General features: G+C 42.9%; 1 protein-coding gene across 2 annotated transcripts in view; it reads left to right on the top strand.

Moving 5' to 3' along the window:
* CNTNAP5 (contactin associated protein family member 5) overlaps positions 1-16771 on the top strand; it is a 401478-nt gene that overhangs the window by 239275 nt on the left and 145432 nt on the right. For both annotated transcript variants that reach the window (XM_075609766.1, XM_075609767.1), the window contains one exon: positions 9682-9788. In XM_075609766.1, the coding sequence (XP_075465881.1) occupies positions 9682-9788 (107 nt within the window). The remainder of the gene's footprint in view (positions 1-9681; positions 9789-16771) is intronic.

The raw sequence follows: 16771 nt of genomic DNA, 5'->3' as shown, positions 1-16771 counted from the left end.
GGCTCAATCAGTGCCTCAGTCGAAGACTGAGCCTCCTGTGCTGAAGCCGGGATATCCTAAAAACCTGACCTGTTGGCGGACTGGAGTTGAGAACCCCTGATTTAGATGTCTTGCAATGGATATCAAGAAAAATAAGATGTTTAGGATTTTTGTACTGAGCTGAAGTACGAACCCCTGAAAAACAGGAAACCAGGGTTACAGTTTGTCCTAGCAGCCTCTCACTAGCTGGAACAGAAATCCTCTGTATAGGATAACCAGCCCTCCACCCAAGTCACGGGGATCCCCTTTCCGTGGAGGCTCCAAGTAGTCAGTGTCTCAATGCTGAGTGCTCTTTAACTCGCAGACTGTTACAGAAATTAGGTCACTCAGCTGCTCAGCTCTACAAGTCTCCCACATTCTCATGATGACTGCCCCAGCCCGCTCACACAAGGAGAACATCTTTCAGCTCAACTTCTACGTGACCTTATGAATATATAGGGTATACATTATAGTGTATGTGCTTAATAGTGAGAGATGGGCGACTTTTTTTGGTGAATTGGGATCCGCAGCGGATCGGTCGGTTCCTTTGATCTGCGGATTTTAGCGGATCAATCTCAAAAAGGGCGATTTGCGTTTTGCGGCTTTTTAATTATTATTACCAATACACTGCGCGGATTCCGCAACCTGTGGACGGATTCGTAGAAAACAATCCGCGGATTCTACAAATCCATCCACAAGTTGTTTCCAATGGCGGAATTTGATGAATCCGCGCGGATTGAAACTGCCCAAATCCATTGGCGAATTTTACACAGAGAAACAGATTTTGAGCGTAACATCAGCGAAAATCTGGGAAACGGATTTGAGCGGATTCGCCCCCCTCTACTTAATAGCATGCATAGGTAGCTGATGCCATACACTTTATATAAGGAGACTCACTCACTAATATTATAATTTAGGAACGCCTTTTGAAACAAAAGTTTGTTCGCAGGAGGGAGTGACCTAGCTCATTAAAGCTCCTGCATTGTCCAGAATGGACTTTTGGCGAGTGACCAATCGTAATACCATCCTGTCCACTGCTTTCCCCATACACTTATATCCCCGTATTCTGGGTGTTGCAGTTTTCACAGTGGAATCCAGCAGTGTAAAATAGAGGACATTCACTGACTCGGAATTGCTGTTACATTAAATAAACGTTCCTTTCTTATCATCGCTCATACCCATGTTAGAAATGTCTTTATGAACATTATTGTGATGTTGTACTCTGTGGATAAATAAATAGTGCGGCTAGAAACAAGCTTTGGTGAGGCACAGACTCAACAGAAAGAGTCTAGGGTATTTCGATGAAAACACAATAAATTCTCGCAGTTAGGGGATTTGCTAGCAATTCAGTGAAATTGAATTTCTGATCCACAGCATGTACAGAACTTTATCAAAAAAGTACACAGGTAGGTGAAGATTAAACTTAATTACACCTCATGTGTTTCTCACTTTAAAGAGATTTGAAATCCCTCTCTGGGAGCAGACACAAACAGTGAATACTGAATTCCTAAATAACACATCACTGAAAGCCATTATTATGATGGAAGATCTTATACAGAGTCTGCATTTTAGTAAACCCCTATACTACTTTTTGGGGGGGAAATAGTCTACTGATTTATATTATCTTAGGATATTAAACTATGCTGTTTGGCTTATCATTTGTATCTGGGGAAAAAATAAGACCCCTATTAACTTATTTTAGAGTTCTATACCTTCTACTACTTCAGGAGAAGGAGCGGCTCAGTGAGTAAAGACACTGACTGGCACTGAGTTTGGAACCTGGTTCAATTCCTGGTGTCAGCTCCTTGTGACCTTGGGCAAGTCACTTTATCTCCCTGTGCCTCAGGAATCTATAACATAGATTGTGAGCTTCACAGGGCAGGGAGCAGTGCCTGCAAAATGTCTCTGTAAAGCGCTACGTAAAACTAAACAAAACAGTGTTCGTGGTGCAAAGTGATAAAATAGTTAATATGTGCAAATGATCCCAGTGTTGATTAGCACTGAAAAACACATAATACTGTAACTCCAAGTAGAGGATTCTCCAGGTCAGCAGACTCTTTGTAGACCCTCATATGAAGAAAAGAACACAAATGCAGAGAGTATAGTGCCTTATCGTTTACTTAAGATGACAAACAACACAGAGGGGAATGGTGACACACTCACACTTTCCCCGCTGGTAAGTAAACAAGAAGTGACTTTGGGTGCACTTCAACCCTTCTCCTTAGATTACCGCTTCCCTTCTCAGTCAGGAACAAACCACGATTGCCTCCACCAGCGTCTCTCACCTGCAGTGAGGGCACTCCGCCGCGTCACGGTCATCTCAGCAGTCTCATTCCAATCAGGGCTTCTCAGGAGATTGGTGGCCTCAAAGCATCAAAAAAGCCCAACCGGTTTCATTCCACTGGACTTCATCTGGGGTCAAAACTAGCAGCGCTATACAAGAACAAACAATTATTATCATTATTATTCTGTGTTCTACAACACGAACTGTAGCTCAATCCCCTATGTTTGCTATTTTTCCATTTAGAGTATATTTTACTTTATTAAAGGAGGGGTGTCTTCATCAAAGTCATTCAGGAAAGGAAATAAATGAACTTTTCGTTCTGTCAATGTAACAAGGTTCCTGCTCCAATTTGTGCTCTGCATGATTCAGTTTCCAATTCAGGGAGTTTCACTTGAAGTAGTTGGTGAAGCAGTTACTGCATATGCCTTGGTACCCTACTATACCGGGAGATTCACTGAACTCCTATATGGCCTAACTCAATTCAATGGTTGTTATCAGGGAATCGTGGCGTGATAACCCATATCGAAGGTTAGTGAGTTCCGGTGAAAACGTGTTCATTTAAATGCCCACGCATAGGATTAGATTACACAGTATATCTACTTTAAACTGTGCAATATATGATCTTAAAGCTTAAGGGAAGTACTAATTATTCTCATTTTCATGTCCATACCTCGACAGGCAGATCGGAGGCATGACGATTCCTAATTTATTTTAATGAGCTCAAATGGGCGTACACACATTAAATAGCTCGTACACACATTAAATAGCTCGTACACACATTAAATAGCTCTTGTCTTGTTTTAGAGTCCAATTAGAGTTGAATTAACTGCTCTTCTTAATTTGACCCCTTCTTAATTATGTGCCTATGGGGACCTTGGGCTAATCAGACTACACTATAAGAACCCAGCACTTGCAACATACATGTTTTTGAGCGGTGGCTGTAATTTCTGCTCTATTGATGCGCAGACGCTCCCTGGCAATGCTTGATATTCTTGAGAAAAGATCAAGACCTTGGAGAAGAAGGAAAATAATTTATAGGGTTTGAGTTAAGGTATTTGGCATGTCTGGTGATAAGGTTTCCTCCTTACATATATTTACTTTTTAATCAAAGTTACATTTTCAATATTAACAAAACAAATCTTTTCAAAAATACATTGCAAACTTATAACAACTCAATGAACTTATTGCTCCCATGTTAATACGTTCTCTCAGTCAGTGTCCATTATCTATACCAGTGTTTTTCAAGTGGGGTTTCTAGGAATCCTTGGGTTCCCTGGGCATCCCTAAAGGGGTCCCTGCAATTTCTGGTCATTTGAAAATTCTATCAAATACAGAAGAATTTACAAGGCATCTGATCTCAGACGTGCTATTAGAGAGGGTTGGGGTTCCTTACAATGCATCTGATCTCAGACACACTATTAGATAGGGTTAGGGGTTCCTTACAATGCATCTGATCTCAGACGCGCTATTAGAAAGGGTTGGGGTTACTTACAATGCATCTGATCTCAGATGCGATATTAGAGAGAGTTGGGGTTCCTCAATTTCACTAAGGGTTTCTTTAAAAAATGTTGGAAACCACTGATCTATTCTGTCCGTTCGTGACAATCCTGCTGTTTTCATCCTTGCTTCTGTACACAGGGCTCTCTGTCTCTCTTTATTGATAGTTTGATAGTTTGTTGTTTGGCCTTTTCCATCTTCATCATCCATCTTTTATTTGTATACTGTTATTAGTTTCCTCTCTGCTGCTCTCTTGTTCTCTCTGAGTTTTCTCACCAACTGATTATCTCCCCATTCAAATTCCGACAGTCACTTTTCTGTTTGCCAATTGTCATAGAACCCCGAGCTGGCACCCCCTCTACCCCTCACAGACAGCCCCACCCCTCACAGACAGCCCCCTTTCCCCCTCACAGACAGCCCCCTTTCCCCCTCACAGATAGCCCCCACCCTCACAGACATCCCCCTTTCCCCCTCACAGACAGCCCCCCTTCCCCCTCACAGACATCCCCCACCCTCACAGACATCCCCCCACCCTCACAGACAGCCTCACAGAGAGCCCCCCACCCTCACAGACAGCCCCCACCCTCACAGACAGCCCTCCAACCTCACAGACAGCCCCCCACCCTCACAAACATCCCCTCTCATATACAGCCCCCCCACTCTAACAGACAGCTCCCTCTCCCCATCACAGACATCCCCACCCTCACAGAGAGTCCTCCACCCTCGCAGAGAGCCCCCCACCCTCGCAGAGAGCCCCCCACCCTCACAGAGAGCCTCGCCCCTCACAGAGAGCTCCCACCCTCACAAACATCCCCCCACCTCACAGACAGCCCCCCACCTCACAGACAGCCCCCATCCCTCACAGACAGCCCCCTACCCTCACAGACAGCCCCCCACCCTCACAGACAGCCCCCACACTCACAGACAGCCCCCTACCCCTCACAGACAGCCCCCCACCCTCCCAGACAGCCCCCCACCCCTCACAGACAGCCCCCCACCCTCCCAGACAGCCACCCACCCTTCACAGAGAGCCCCCCACCCTCACAGACAGCCCCCACACTCAGACAGCACCCCACCCTCACAGACAGCCCCCCACCCCTCACAGAGAGCCCCCTACCCCTGCGCTGGCAGCTCCTCTGCAGGTTCTATGTGCAGCAGCCCAGATCTAGCAAAGTCTTTTAACTTTCAATTCTTGCATATTGGAAGGGTATCAGTTTGGCCCTTATAGTACCGCCTTACACCTCACATCATTATGGAAAGTATAAAGCTTAGGCTGAGTCCATAGAGATTTCAGCCATGTGGAGGTGTGCGGAGGCTGAGGGAAAGCGGGTGCTTTCCCTGGCCTTAGTCCGCGCGCCATCCGGGGCGTGTCTGGGGGCGGGCCAGTGACGTCACGGAGCTGGTTCGCCCTCATTGGGCGAACCGCTCACGTGACCGGCCCATCGCTCCCCACAGCGACCAACCTAAAAAAAAATTAAGAGCTACGCCTCCGCACGCCTGCGGAAGCGTGCGCGAGCCCATGCTAAAGCCGCTCTCATTGCGGCTGCAGGGGCTCACTGGTAAGTGTGAGCGCGGTTCAGTGTGGGTCAGCGGGTAAGCGCTGACCATGCCCTCAGCCTTATTCAGGCTGATCTAGAGCCTACAATTAACCTTAGAACAATTGTCCAGTGATCAAACTACCGGCTGTACTTCCTGCTGCTGGGTTCGGCTATTAAACTGAGGCCAGTTCCCCAAAAGCCAGGTTTTTAAGGTCGTGTGCTGATGGAATTAAGTGGAAAAGTTATGCAGACCTCATTATCATATGTTAAGACAAGCTGCTAATGAAAACGTATTCAAATCATCGCTTCACTCCAGATAACGCCATGGTGCAGCGCTTAAATATTAATGCCACCTTTATCTCTGCGATTATGTCCAAACTCTAAATAAGGCCCTAAAGTACCCCATGTACATGTAGTACTTACTCTTAACTGTACAATTGCAGCTAGAAAGATGGTGGATACTATGAAATACAGTTTTCTGTAGAGATGGGCACTTGGCCTGGTTTTGTGGTTCTGGTTCTAAATACAGCTCAACCCCGTTATAACGCGATCCGTTACAACGCGAATCCGCTTATAACGCGATGCAAGCGTGGCTCCCAATTTTCGTATTTATGAATACTTTACAACACTATTATTAGTGTCTTACATACTTTATTGTACAATGCATACAATTGTATATTATTTATAACGCAACCCGCTTATAAGGCGATGTGATTCTTGGACCCCAAGCATAGCGTTATAAGGGGGTTGAGCTGTACATGTTTGGCTTTTGGGTTTGGTTCCAAAAATCTTAAAGGTTTTGGTTTTGTATTTGGTTCTGTAAGGTAAGGCTCTGATTTCACAAACCCAGTTTTGACCATCTCATATATAATTATACGTTTGCCATAGATAATACAAAAACAAAATACAAAATCTATACGTAAAAATTACAATTTTTTTAAGAGAACTGTAAATTGTTTTTATGCATGAACAAAAGTAAGACTATGCACTATATAGAAATTCATACGTGTGTGTCAGTCATACGTGTGTGTGCACGTGTTTACTGTACAGTACATGCACATACAGTATATGTATGATTCCTACTTTTGTAGCAATGTTCAGTTCTCTTAACAAAACGCTGTAATTTGTATTTATAGAATTTATATTTAAAGTCCTCATTTGTGGCAAATTTACTCTTTGTGATAGAGACAAAAAATATAATACAGACTGTACGAAGTATCAGAAGATTTATTTCCCATGAAACATTATTCCAATCAGAGGTATCTTTTTCAATCACTCCAGACAATTGTGTTTGAAAGGATTTTGTGCAAGAAGTGTAATTTGAGTCCGCAGGACGCCCTGTAGCTGTACATTTTTTGCTTTCTCAAACAGCTACTGAGAATTCAAGTTAATGAGGCTATATCCACAGAAAGAAAAAGTCCCCCTGCTCAGATTATAAAATAGATTCCTAAATAAGTATGTCGTCCTATGAATAGTGCTGTGTGTACTTTATTTTGTAATTTGCCCTAAATATACTTCATTAGTCCTCATACAGACTCGCTTCATGCTTCTTTTTAATGAGGAAAACATGGAATTAGAATGAATACATAAATGATGGGACAGGATGAAGATATCTGTCTGAGCGAGGCGAGATTAGTTACTTGGTTACTGTTTAAGCAGAAAGCACTGTGCACTATCGCAGAATGATTCTTATTGACGGCTTGTCAGTAGAACATTTCGAATGCCACAGAGAAACACATTCCTTTTCCTTTGCAATGAAAGAGAAAGCTTTGGCATACAATATGTTATACTGCATTCTCTTTGCTCTGTCCCATGCAAATATCTGCTCTCGTTGAAATATGAATAGAAGTGTGTGTGTGTGTGTGTGTGTGTGTGTGTGCGTGTGTGTGTGTGTGTGTATATACACACACACATACACCTGTATATAAATATATACAGTGTTCAAAGTGGTTTAAAGTTGTGGCAATAACGGGTCTTACTTTGAAAACATTTAGATATATTTGTTTTTTAATGTTGGAGAAAAACTACTTTGCCCGTATTTTAGAAAGATTTGTATAATATATATGCTTAGAAAGCAGAAAGGGATAGATGCTTTTTAAAGATTCCCCCCACCCCTCCCTTTTTATTAATGGATGAGAAGCATGGGGTCCCTGGAACTGAACCCCGTTAGTTTTAGCTCCATGGACCCCTGCTATATATCCCAGGAATGGTAGGGCGGGTATTTTAAATCTCCAGTGGCTGGCCAAAAGGATGATGTTGCAGTTAGTTTCCTATTGTCCCACATAACGCTGGAGATTTAAATCCCAATCTTGTTTCCTTTGGAGGGGGTGGCATGGGCACTATATTTCCAGGTACACTATGCTTCTCGGGAACCAGTGGGTTCTGGGAGCTTAAAGGAGCAATCCAAGCAATATCCTACATGTGTGTTTCTTTTCTTAAATAAATAATTTCTGTAGTATCAGATAATAATTACTAAATTTTTTTAAATTCAACTCAATGCCATTTTAATTAGTTTTAATATACTGAGCATCTTGTGATTTCTATAGCAGGTGTTAGTACACCTCCCCAGCAGTGCAAGATCTTTGCAACACTTTTCTTTGTGATCATTTGTTGCCAATATTCCCAACAGTTTTAGCTGCAAAATGTAACAACAGATAAGGCTACCTTAGTAATATAAGGATACATTGTAGCCGCTGAGTTACACTGACTGGCACATTAATTGAAACTGAAAGGCAGACATTTAGTGAACCCTGAGAAGCAGGATCTTTGCTGATCGATCACGGGAGAATAAATCAATCGGCAACTTAGGTAATTAGTTTGCAATACAGGTAATTATAGGCGGCATATATTAAAACAAAGAAATATATATATAGGTTGTTTTTAATTGCCAGTTGGATTGCCTCTTTAAAATCAATAACAGTACCACCTTCTGCTCACCTGTGTAAAAAATATCACAAATACCCAGGGAGGGGGGGGGGGGGGGGGAGCTTTAGAACAAATCAGTTTGTCTTTCATTAGAAAGGGGTCAATTATGATGTTAATAAAAATATAGTGGTGCCACTATGGGGTTAATATTTAAGTACTCTGAGTACTCTATACCCATAGCACTATTACACTTCAACACTTTAAATACACTGCACTGCATTTCCGTGTTATCACTGTTTTCAGACTTTGTGAATGCATTCTGCGCTGTGTGGCAATTTAGTTCAGTAAACTGTGCGCTGGGTCGGCAGTAATAGGGCTTGAAGTTCAATTGCCTTTTTAGGGAAGATAAAAATATCTTTCTCCTTCCACAGAATAAGCTCAATTTCAGCGGCAGAAAGAGGGAAATGAAACCTGGCAGTCACACTGTTTCAGGCCAGGCACAAAAGAACACAATGCAATCAGTATGATACAGCCAGCCCAGCCCTATAACACTGAGGCCATCTGAAAATCTCAGTCTGCAGGCATGGGTACCACTGGATGGACCTGTCTATTCTGCTTTGATATTCTCACATACAGCACAGTAAATGTCAATAGGATAATTTACAACAGCTGCTTCTACTTAGATACAAATCATTCCAACAGAGCAACATTCATATAAAAACAATAGTTAACATGCATTTTAAATGTATTAAATGCATTTCATCATTTGTAATTTGTAGTGATTAAGTCTGCGCTGTTACTGATATTTATTTTACAACTGTGACCATTTTTAGGAGTCTCTGAATATATATATTATTTAACAGAAAACAAAAGCTATAAATAATACAATAATGAAACAGAAAACAATAAATGTGTCAGCAAAAGGATGAAGCAACTTTTGAAAGAGAAAAATTGATGTTTAACAGATTTACTGTAGTAAATTTAGCAGGACCATTACAATGAGTGTTTTCCTATTCATAGAGCCTCACCGTGCTATATTTACATACATGTATTTAATTGCCGGTCAAATATTACACAAGCATCTACAAGTTTGAGGAATTCTGCCAACAGTGTCTAATTAAAATATATGTATTCAGGCATATTCTTTTGTTATGCAAACACACAGAAAAACATTCCCAGGTCCCTGGCCGCCTCTCCTGTTTTAAAATGAAAGTGGCTTAAAAAATATATATATTTATTTGTAATTGAGTCTCTTATGTGAGAGTGGTTGACTTTTGTTTAGTCATTTACTGTAGCTTATCTGGTTCATCAATTTCAGAAGTATCCTCCATTTGAAATTATTGATTTGCTCAGATCCCTTTCAGTCTCTCCACAGCTAATTAACTGTCAACATAACTTGGAAGTCATTTTTACATTCAGATACTCAGCTGCACGGTGACACTCTGAAACCAGACACTGAGGACTCTTTCTTTCCAACAGGTGTACGCCAAATTATTGTGAACACGGAGGGGAATGCTCTCAGTCGTGGAGGATGTTCTACTGTGACTGTGCTGAGATTGGCTACAGTGGAGCAACCTGTCATAACTGTAAGTAGAGTTTTCATGTATGTTTTGATAAGGTGGATCTTGTAGTTCAGGGGTGCTCAACTCCAGTCCTCAAGACCCCCCAACAGGTCAGTTTTTAAGGATATCCCAGCTTCAGAACAGGTGCCTCAATCAGTGGCTCAGTCGAAGACTGATTGAGCCCCCTGTGCTGAAGCAGGGACGGATTGAGCCACCTGTGCTGAAGAAGGGACTGATTGAGCCACCTGTGCTGAAGCAGATACAGGGTAAGCCACCTGTGCTGAAGCAGGGATATCCATAAAACCTTACCTGTTGGGGAGTCTTGAGGACTGGAGTTGTGCACCCCTGAGGTAGATAATGCTAGAAGCTGCCATCACTCGGACCCATCTGTTACTGTACTAAAACCCAGCCCAGATAGGCTTGCAAAAGGGCCATTAGCTAAACTGGGAACAGAATTCACTTGGCATTAGTGAAAGCAAAATTTGGAAGGCAAAATGAAGTCACGTACGGTTCCTTTCTCCCCCCTTACCGCTTTTCATTCTGTTCAGCAGACCTGATGAGAACTGGAATTATTTTCATTTCTTGTTGTGGGGACATTCTCTTATATATCTTAACCCCTTGGAATTCCAGGTGAATGAAAAAGGCAAAAATAGAACAAAGTGTCAGGACTCTTCTTGAAGAAAACTGCAAAAATAATAGTAGTAATTTGGATGCAACATGTGCAATGGGGCTCTATGGAAGCAGGGACCTCCTGCAAGTTCTAAGGAACAGGCCAGTAAACAAATGGTAAAATACCAGGGCACTGTCTGCATAGGTCGATGGTTTTTGCTCTTAACATCTGATACTTCATCAGGGGCTCTTGAGAAGATCACATTATTCGCATTGTCTTTTGATGAAGGTTCGGCTGTTAAGAACCAAATTGTTGACCTATGCTGGACATGTAGCCCAAATAAAGTAAAGTATTTTAATTGCAGAGTGCCTTGATACTTTAATATTTTCTAACAAGGACCTGCTCTGCAAAACTGTGAAGCAGTAATACACTTGCCTAACTTCTGCAATGTTAAACTGGGACAGGTTTATGTTACAAAGCCATGTGCTATATTGGAGATAGAGTAAGCGGCTGCTCTGATTAATTTGTGCTTCTGCGCAGACCTTCAAATACTGCGTCTGTCCCAGTTAAACCAGGAGATGTGTTAGCTTTAGGTAAAGTGAACTATAATTGTATATTTCTAGCAAGTAAAGAAGAGTCTGGTTACTAAAACGACATCCAAAGATACCGCTTGGGGGCTGCTTAGTCAGGTATTTTACTGTTTGTTTTGCCATTTTCCCTGGTTTTCAACAATGTCTCATTTATTACCCTAATTTGTAAATTGAACCAATATGAAGTTAATGCTTTTAAGACCAGCAACTCAAAACTTGCACCTTATGTCTTCATATTTAAATTGGTCCTATTTGTATGAAGCTTTTGGAGAATGGGGTGAGACTCAGAATTTGGACAATAAAGTGTCAGGAATACTATGCGTGAATTGCATAGGGAAAAAGGCAGCACAGCTTTGCATGCGGATTTGCCTTTGCAATAGATCAATGTTGCCTTGATTTTCTAAAGGTCGATATTGCTGCATTAAAAATGTATGTTATAAAATATTGGGATCAGAGCAATATTTTGGGGGGGGGAGTTGCGTCATATTTACTAAGAATGCACGAGTGGCTTGCAATATTCAATCTTATTTGCGTACACCAAAAAAGCAGGAACTTGTAGAAATCGGATTTGATCAGCACAATGCAATTTTGTGGGTGTTGGGAAGAGAATGAGAAAATCCTATTTTATACTATAGGGTTATGCAATAAGTTAGACATTGTTAATATAATGTATTGTAGCATCTCTCCCAGGTTCGCTGCTCTTACCTGGTCTATGTCCATAGTGGCCATTATATACATAGACAAGAAAGGTTTAATGCCAGCGTGGGGGTAGGTTATCACAATTGGCAATATTTCTACGGTAGCCCGATATCGCCGGGTATCAGAGTTTAATGAAGGGCATGGGAATAGATCATTAATTCTTAATTTGCATGCTCATTTGTGATGCCGTTGTTAAACGTAATGCTCTTGCATATGTAATTAGGCGATTGCATACTCATTTGCATGCTAATTCCTGATCCTGACATAAAATTTACCCCACGGTTATCGCTGCGATAACATTAGACTTCTTGCTACTGTCCGTTATGTTAAAGGTAAAACTTTCGGAAAAACAGCGATAAAAAGCAACTATTCTTTTATACCATTAATGCAAACGGATATTAATATTGGACTTAAGTCAATCTAGGGCTACAGATGTAGCAGACGTTATTGCGTGCACCTGAGACGTCCGCCAGCGGGTACAATAGCGTGGTCGCCCTACCCCTTTATAATCCTTTTAAAGAATGGCTGCTCCTGCTAGCGCAAAGATGGGCAACTGCAGTCCTCATGGGCTACAAACAGGTCAGGTTTTCAGTACAGCCTAGCTTCAGGACAGTTGGTTCAATCAGTCCCTGCTTCAGTCTGTGACCGAGCCACGGATTGAGACACCTATGCTGACGCAGGAATATCCTGAAAACCTGACCTGTTGGTGGCCCTTGAAGACTGGAGCTGCCCAGCCCTGTGCTAGCGCATTTGGTGTGGCCCGCTGAAGGGTGCCATTGGAAGCGGTGACTGTGGCTGTATCTGTATGTGAGGTGGGGACTATTAGTCAGCTTCTCCAGAGAATCCTCTGAGTTCCATTCAATGAATGAGGATGATTACTTTGCCAGCGCGTATTGTATTGTATGTCTTTATTTATATAGCACCATAAATGTACATAGCGCTTCACAGTAGTAATACATATCATATAAATAACAAATAATATAAATAACAGATCATGGGAATAAGTGCTTCAGACATACTGTAAAAGTAACATTAAGGAAGGAGTCCCTGCTCCGAGGAGCTTACAATCTAATTAATCTAAAAGCGCGTCATTATTTCCCCTTCACCCCATATTTTAGTATTTTAATGCCAGCAGAATAATATCTGTTTCCATGCTGTTAGCCTCTCAGAAGATACCTTGAAAGTCTTGTACTGTAATTGCTGGGTTTATTTGTCAATTTCTGAGCAATAAACCCAGAGACTTTAATAACGTTGCATAAAAAAAAACGTTTGTCAAATACATTTCACGGCATCTCGAGAATTCAGCTATTTCTGATAAATTCCAGAAAAATCACATGACACTGTCATTTTTCTTTAAATCCAGGTTAAAGCAACGAGCCCTGAACTGTAGCAAATATTGCATTCTGCACTGACATAACTGGAGACAGAGAAAGGTGGATGCATGCGCATTTGAACTCTCCTTTTCTGGAGCTTGATCCTTTATAATTATAATAATCATAGATTTTCCTTCAGTGGAAAAGAAAAAATATATATTGACCTTGTGAGTGTGACAGGAGGCATGCCCTATCCCGATCTGTCTAAATCCCTAACTTACAGTGTCATCTTTTGCTATTAATTATAGATAAAGGAGATTGCTTTGTGATTTTCTTTCAGCTGGAAAATGCGCTATGATCAAATAGTACAGTGTAGTCTGCAATACCCAACTCTGCACTAAGAGCCAGCTCTATACAGTACATTTTAAATAGATCAATTAGCAGTAATTATTTAACGGAGGTGCAGTATAGGGTTTAGAGCTTGTTCACACTTTCCTGCCAGCACACGTAATCTCTATTGTTCATTATAAATGAGAAGCCCTGATAAAGGAGTTTAAAAAAAAAAAAAAAAGAGATTGTCCCTGTTTTTCTGATTTAATTAGAGCTAAAGAGCAGAATGACATTAACATAACTGCTTAAATCCGTTATATGCTAATTAATCCCTGCACCCCATATGCTACAGTGTGTAGTAATGCGCTGAAGTCATTTTACAGCTCAGCATTCAGGGGAAAAAAGCTTTCACTTAACACATTGTACACATAATGTAATGTAACCCCTTCAGTCCCAGTGGGGCAAGGAAAGGGGTTAAAACAAGGGCTATGAACTCCAGACCCCCGACAGGTCAGATATTCAGGATATCCCTGCTTCAGCACAGGTGGCTCAATCAGTAGCTTAGTCTAAGAGCCGACTTCAGCACAGGTGGCTCAGTCTTCACCTGTGTTGAAGCAGGGATATCCTGAAAACCTGACCACTTGGGGGGGGGGGGGGGTTTGGAGGACTGGAGTTGGCCAGCCCTGAGTTAAGAAGATACTAAATATATCTATATACTTCAGGTAGTAGGTAGAGTTAAATGAATCCGTTTTATTACGAGTTCTTGCTTCTTATGGGACCAGCAGTGAGACACCTTGTCACGGAATAAGAAGTACTTTAAGTTTCCATAAGACAAAACACTTTGTTATAATTCAGCATCCAAGAAGATAAACACAATGAAACGTCAAATGATTGTTTGATATTAAATTCCCGATTGGCCACTTTGGCTCATATAGAGTAAGCCCTTAAACGTTGGACTGAACCCCAAAATTAAATGTGGATAAACAGGACATTCCTTGAATACTGTTAATAGTTTAGGGGGGTATAACATTCACATCAGAATATCCTTGCATGACAATAAGATGCAGCCTAAGATGTAGTGATATTCTATACTGCTAATTTCTTAGCTATGTTATAGAATGAACAATAGGAGTACACCCTAATCACCGTGCTTTACTATACAGAGATATAGATATATAAGGGCTGGCCATGAGCCCCGCGCCTTGCCGGGGCCAGGATCCAACTTCCACCCAACCGGAAGGGGGGAGCAAAAGAGCTGTTCCCCCTAACAGCGCAGATCCCCAGAGCGCCGGTAGAGTTACCGCAGGGATTTAACGTTACGTTAGTTAGGTCAGCGATAATAGTGACGTTACTCACATCCAGGTCAGTTACAGGGTCTGGCTACGTGTAAGACCACAGTTAAGTATAAAAACTATTGTATTGTTATTTACAAGTGTAACACCTTTTGCCCCCCCCCCCCCTATCGCAGATGGGGACCATGTGGTGAAATACAATTGTGTTACCGGGTGTGGTGCGTTACCTGATAAGCTCACAGAAGGCCTGAACCTCCGCCACTGGGAGCCTGGGGTTACATGATCATTCGTTGAACACAGCGCCTCCACCTGTAAGGGCTCCCACCTTAGTGGGATGGTCCTCTTACAGGAACCACAATAATAAAACATGCACACAGTGTATACTAATAACTGTTTACTATTGCTAATACTAATAACTTCGGTACCTGTACCACACAGAATAATGCATATAGTTATACACATAGAAGTGCACTGGGTGCACACATCACCATAAATATTCCCTCCTCCAAAGTACCTTGGGTGCTGGGCACCAATCCCCTGATGTCCCTTTATGTCCACACCCACTCAATGAGTTGGAGATAGCGCTATCCCTTTAAGCGTTAGTGCACTACTAAAGGTACCTGCCCGGGGCTCCAGCCCACGGGTGCCGCTATTCAACTGGGTTTGGATCCGCCGGATCCGACGTGATGTCCTCCTACGCGTGGGGTGAATTCCGGCGTGGATAATATCACCGCGGCTCAGCAACGTCTGTACCTTGAAGGGGATCCGTCTGCAGCCGGCAGGCCGCAGTCGCTGCTTAGCGTGGCCTCCGTGAAGATAGTCTATATATATATATTAGTCTCTGGTAAGATAGTCTATATATATAGAAGGGTCTGAGCCCAGACCCAGAAATCAGGCTGCGCGCCACAGTGTGTATCTTTACTTAACCATATAGCTAAAGGGGCAGATCTCCTTCTCTAAGGCCTGTACCTGAAGCAACCAACAAACTGGGGCAAGGGTAATCGTTATCTGGGGCCTTTGGGGGTTATCTGGCCTAGTGCAAGGGGCTACTGCTTCCCTGCACCCTCACTCACTAGCTCCCTGCTCCAACTGCTAACTACCAACTGCCAACTGTATCTAAAAGCAACTGCCGAGAATCCTTGAGCCCTATTGGCTGTTCTGGGTCACCTGGGGCTTTCCTCCCTAGGCCTCATGGGAGTTGTAGTCCCGTGGAGGCTGCTGTAACATTGGGGCCGCGTGCGCAATTGCACTGCGCATGCGCGACTTTGGAATGGCCGCCACAACTCCCGCACTTCACTTCTCATGCGCGATTACTGTGCCCACGCGTGCAAACCATCATGGCGGCCCCCGCTAGCCGGGTGCGCCGCCGAGCCTCCCGAGACTCAAAACGCTCCCTGCTCTGGCCCCCACCTTTGGAAATAGCCGGCGGGTCCGTCACTGGGTCCGGCGGCACCCGCGACCGCGCTGAGGCAAAGGAGGGGGTCTCTGGTAGCCAGAGGGGACCGGGGCTACACAAGGATCTTTCCCTCTTCTGTCTTCTCTTATTTAACTTTAATTAAACACCTAATGTGGGAGTGACACGGCCTTTTGGTTAAGGCAATGCTAATGAGATCACGAACGATTGTTTTTGCATATATTTAGCTTCGTGCATACCGGTTTGTGACGGTGAAGGGTAACCAGGCCATCAATAAAGGTATTATGCCCGGCTTGTTACCTCTGAACCATATTTGTGGGTTTAGAGTGTCGGCTCTTGGACCCATTGGTTGTACATGAAATGTATGTAATTGTGCAACAATAAAGAATGTATGTGTGCTTTACCTTTCCAGGAGTGCTAACCAGCGGAGATTCACAGACTATGAGTTTCAAGGGGGGTTTTTGCTGTAAAAGTGTTGTCACATTAGGTCTAGGTAGACGGGCCCCAGAGTTGCTGGCCACCCCAAAAATGTATCCGGGAATCAAGTCAGATTCCCGGGGACATATAGGCACAGACCTCCGGTCAAAATCCTCCCTTCAAAACAGTTACACGTCTCACAGCCAAGTTCCCTGCTTCAGCACAGACCAGAAAGGTAAAGGGGGCATAGGGATGTGTGGTGTCCCTGACACAGTCAAGAGGTCCCTATGTTAAGGGGGATAGTCATTTAATGCCCAGGTCACCCAGAAGCTGTATAGGGTG

The sequence above is a fragment of the Ascaphus truei genome, chromosome 7, assembly GCF_040206685.1.
Source record: "Ascaphus truei isolate aAscTru1 chromosome 7, aAscTru1.hap1, whole genome shotgun sequence".
Classification (NCBI taxonomy): Eukaryota; Metazoa; Chordata; class Amphibia; order Anura; family Ascaphidae; genus Ascaphus; species Ascaphus truei.
The sequence above is the reverse complement of the archived record's forward strand: the minus strand, read 5'-3'. Positions and strand labels throughout refer to the sequence as shown.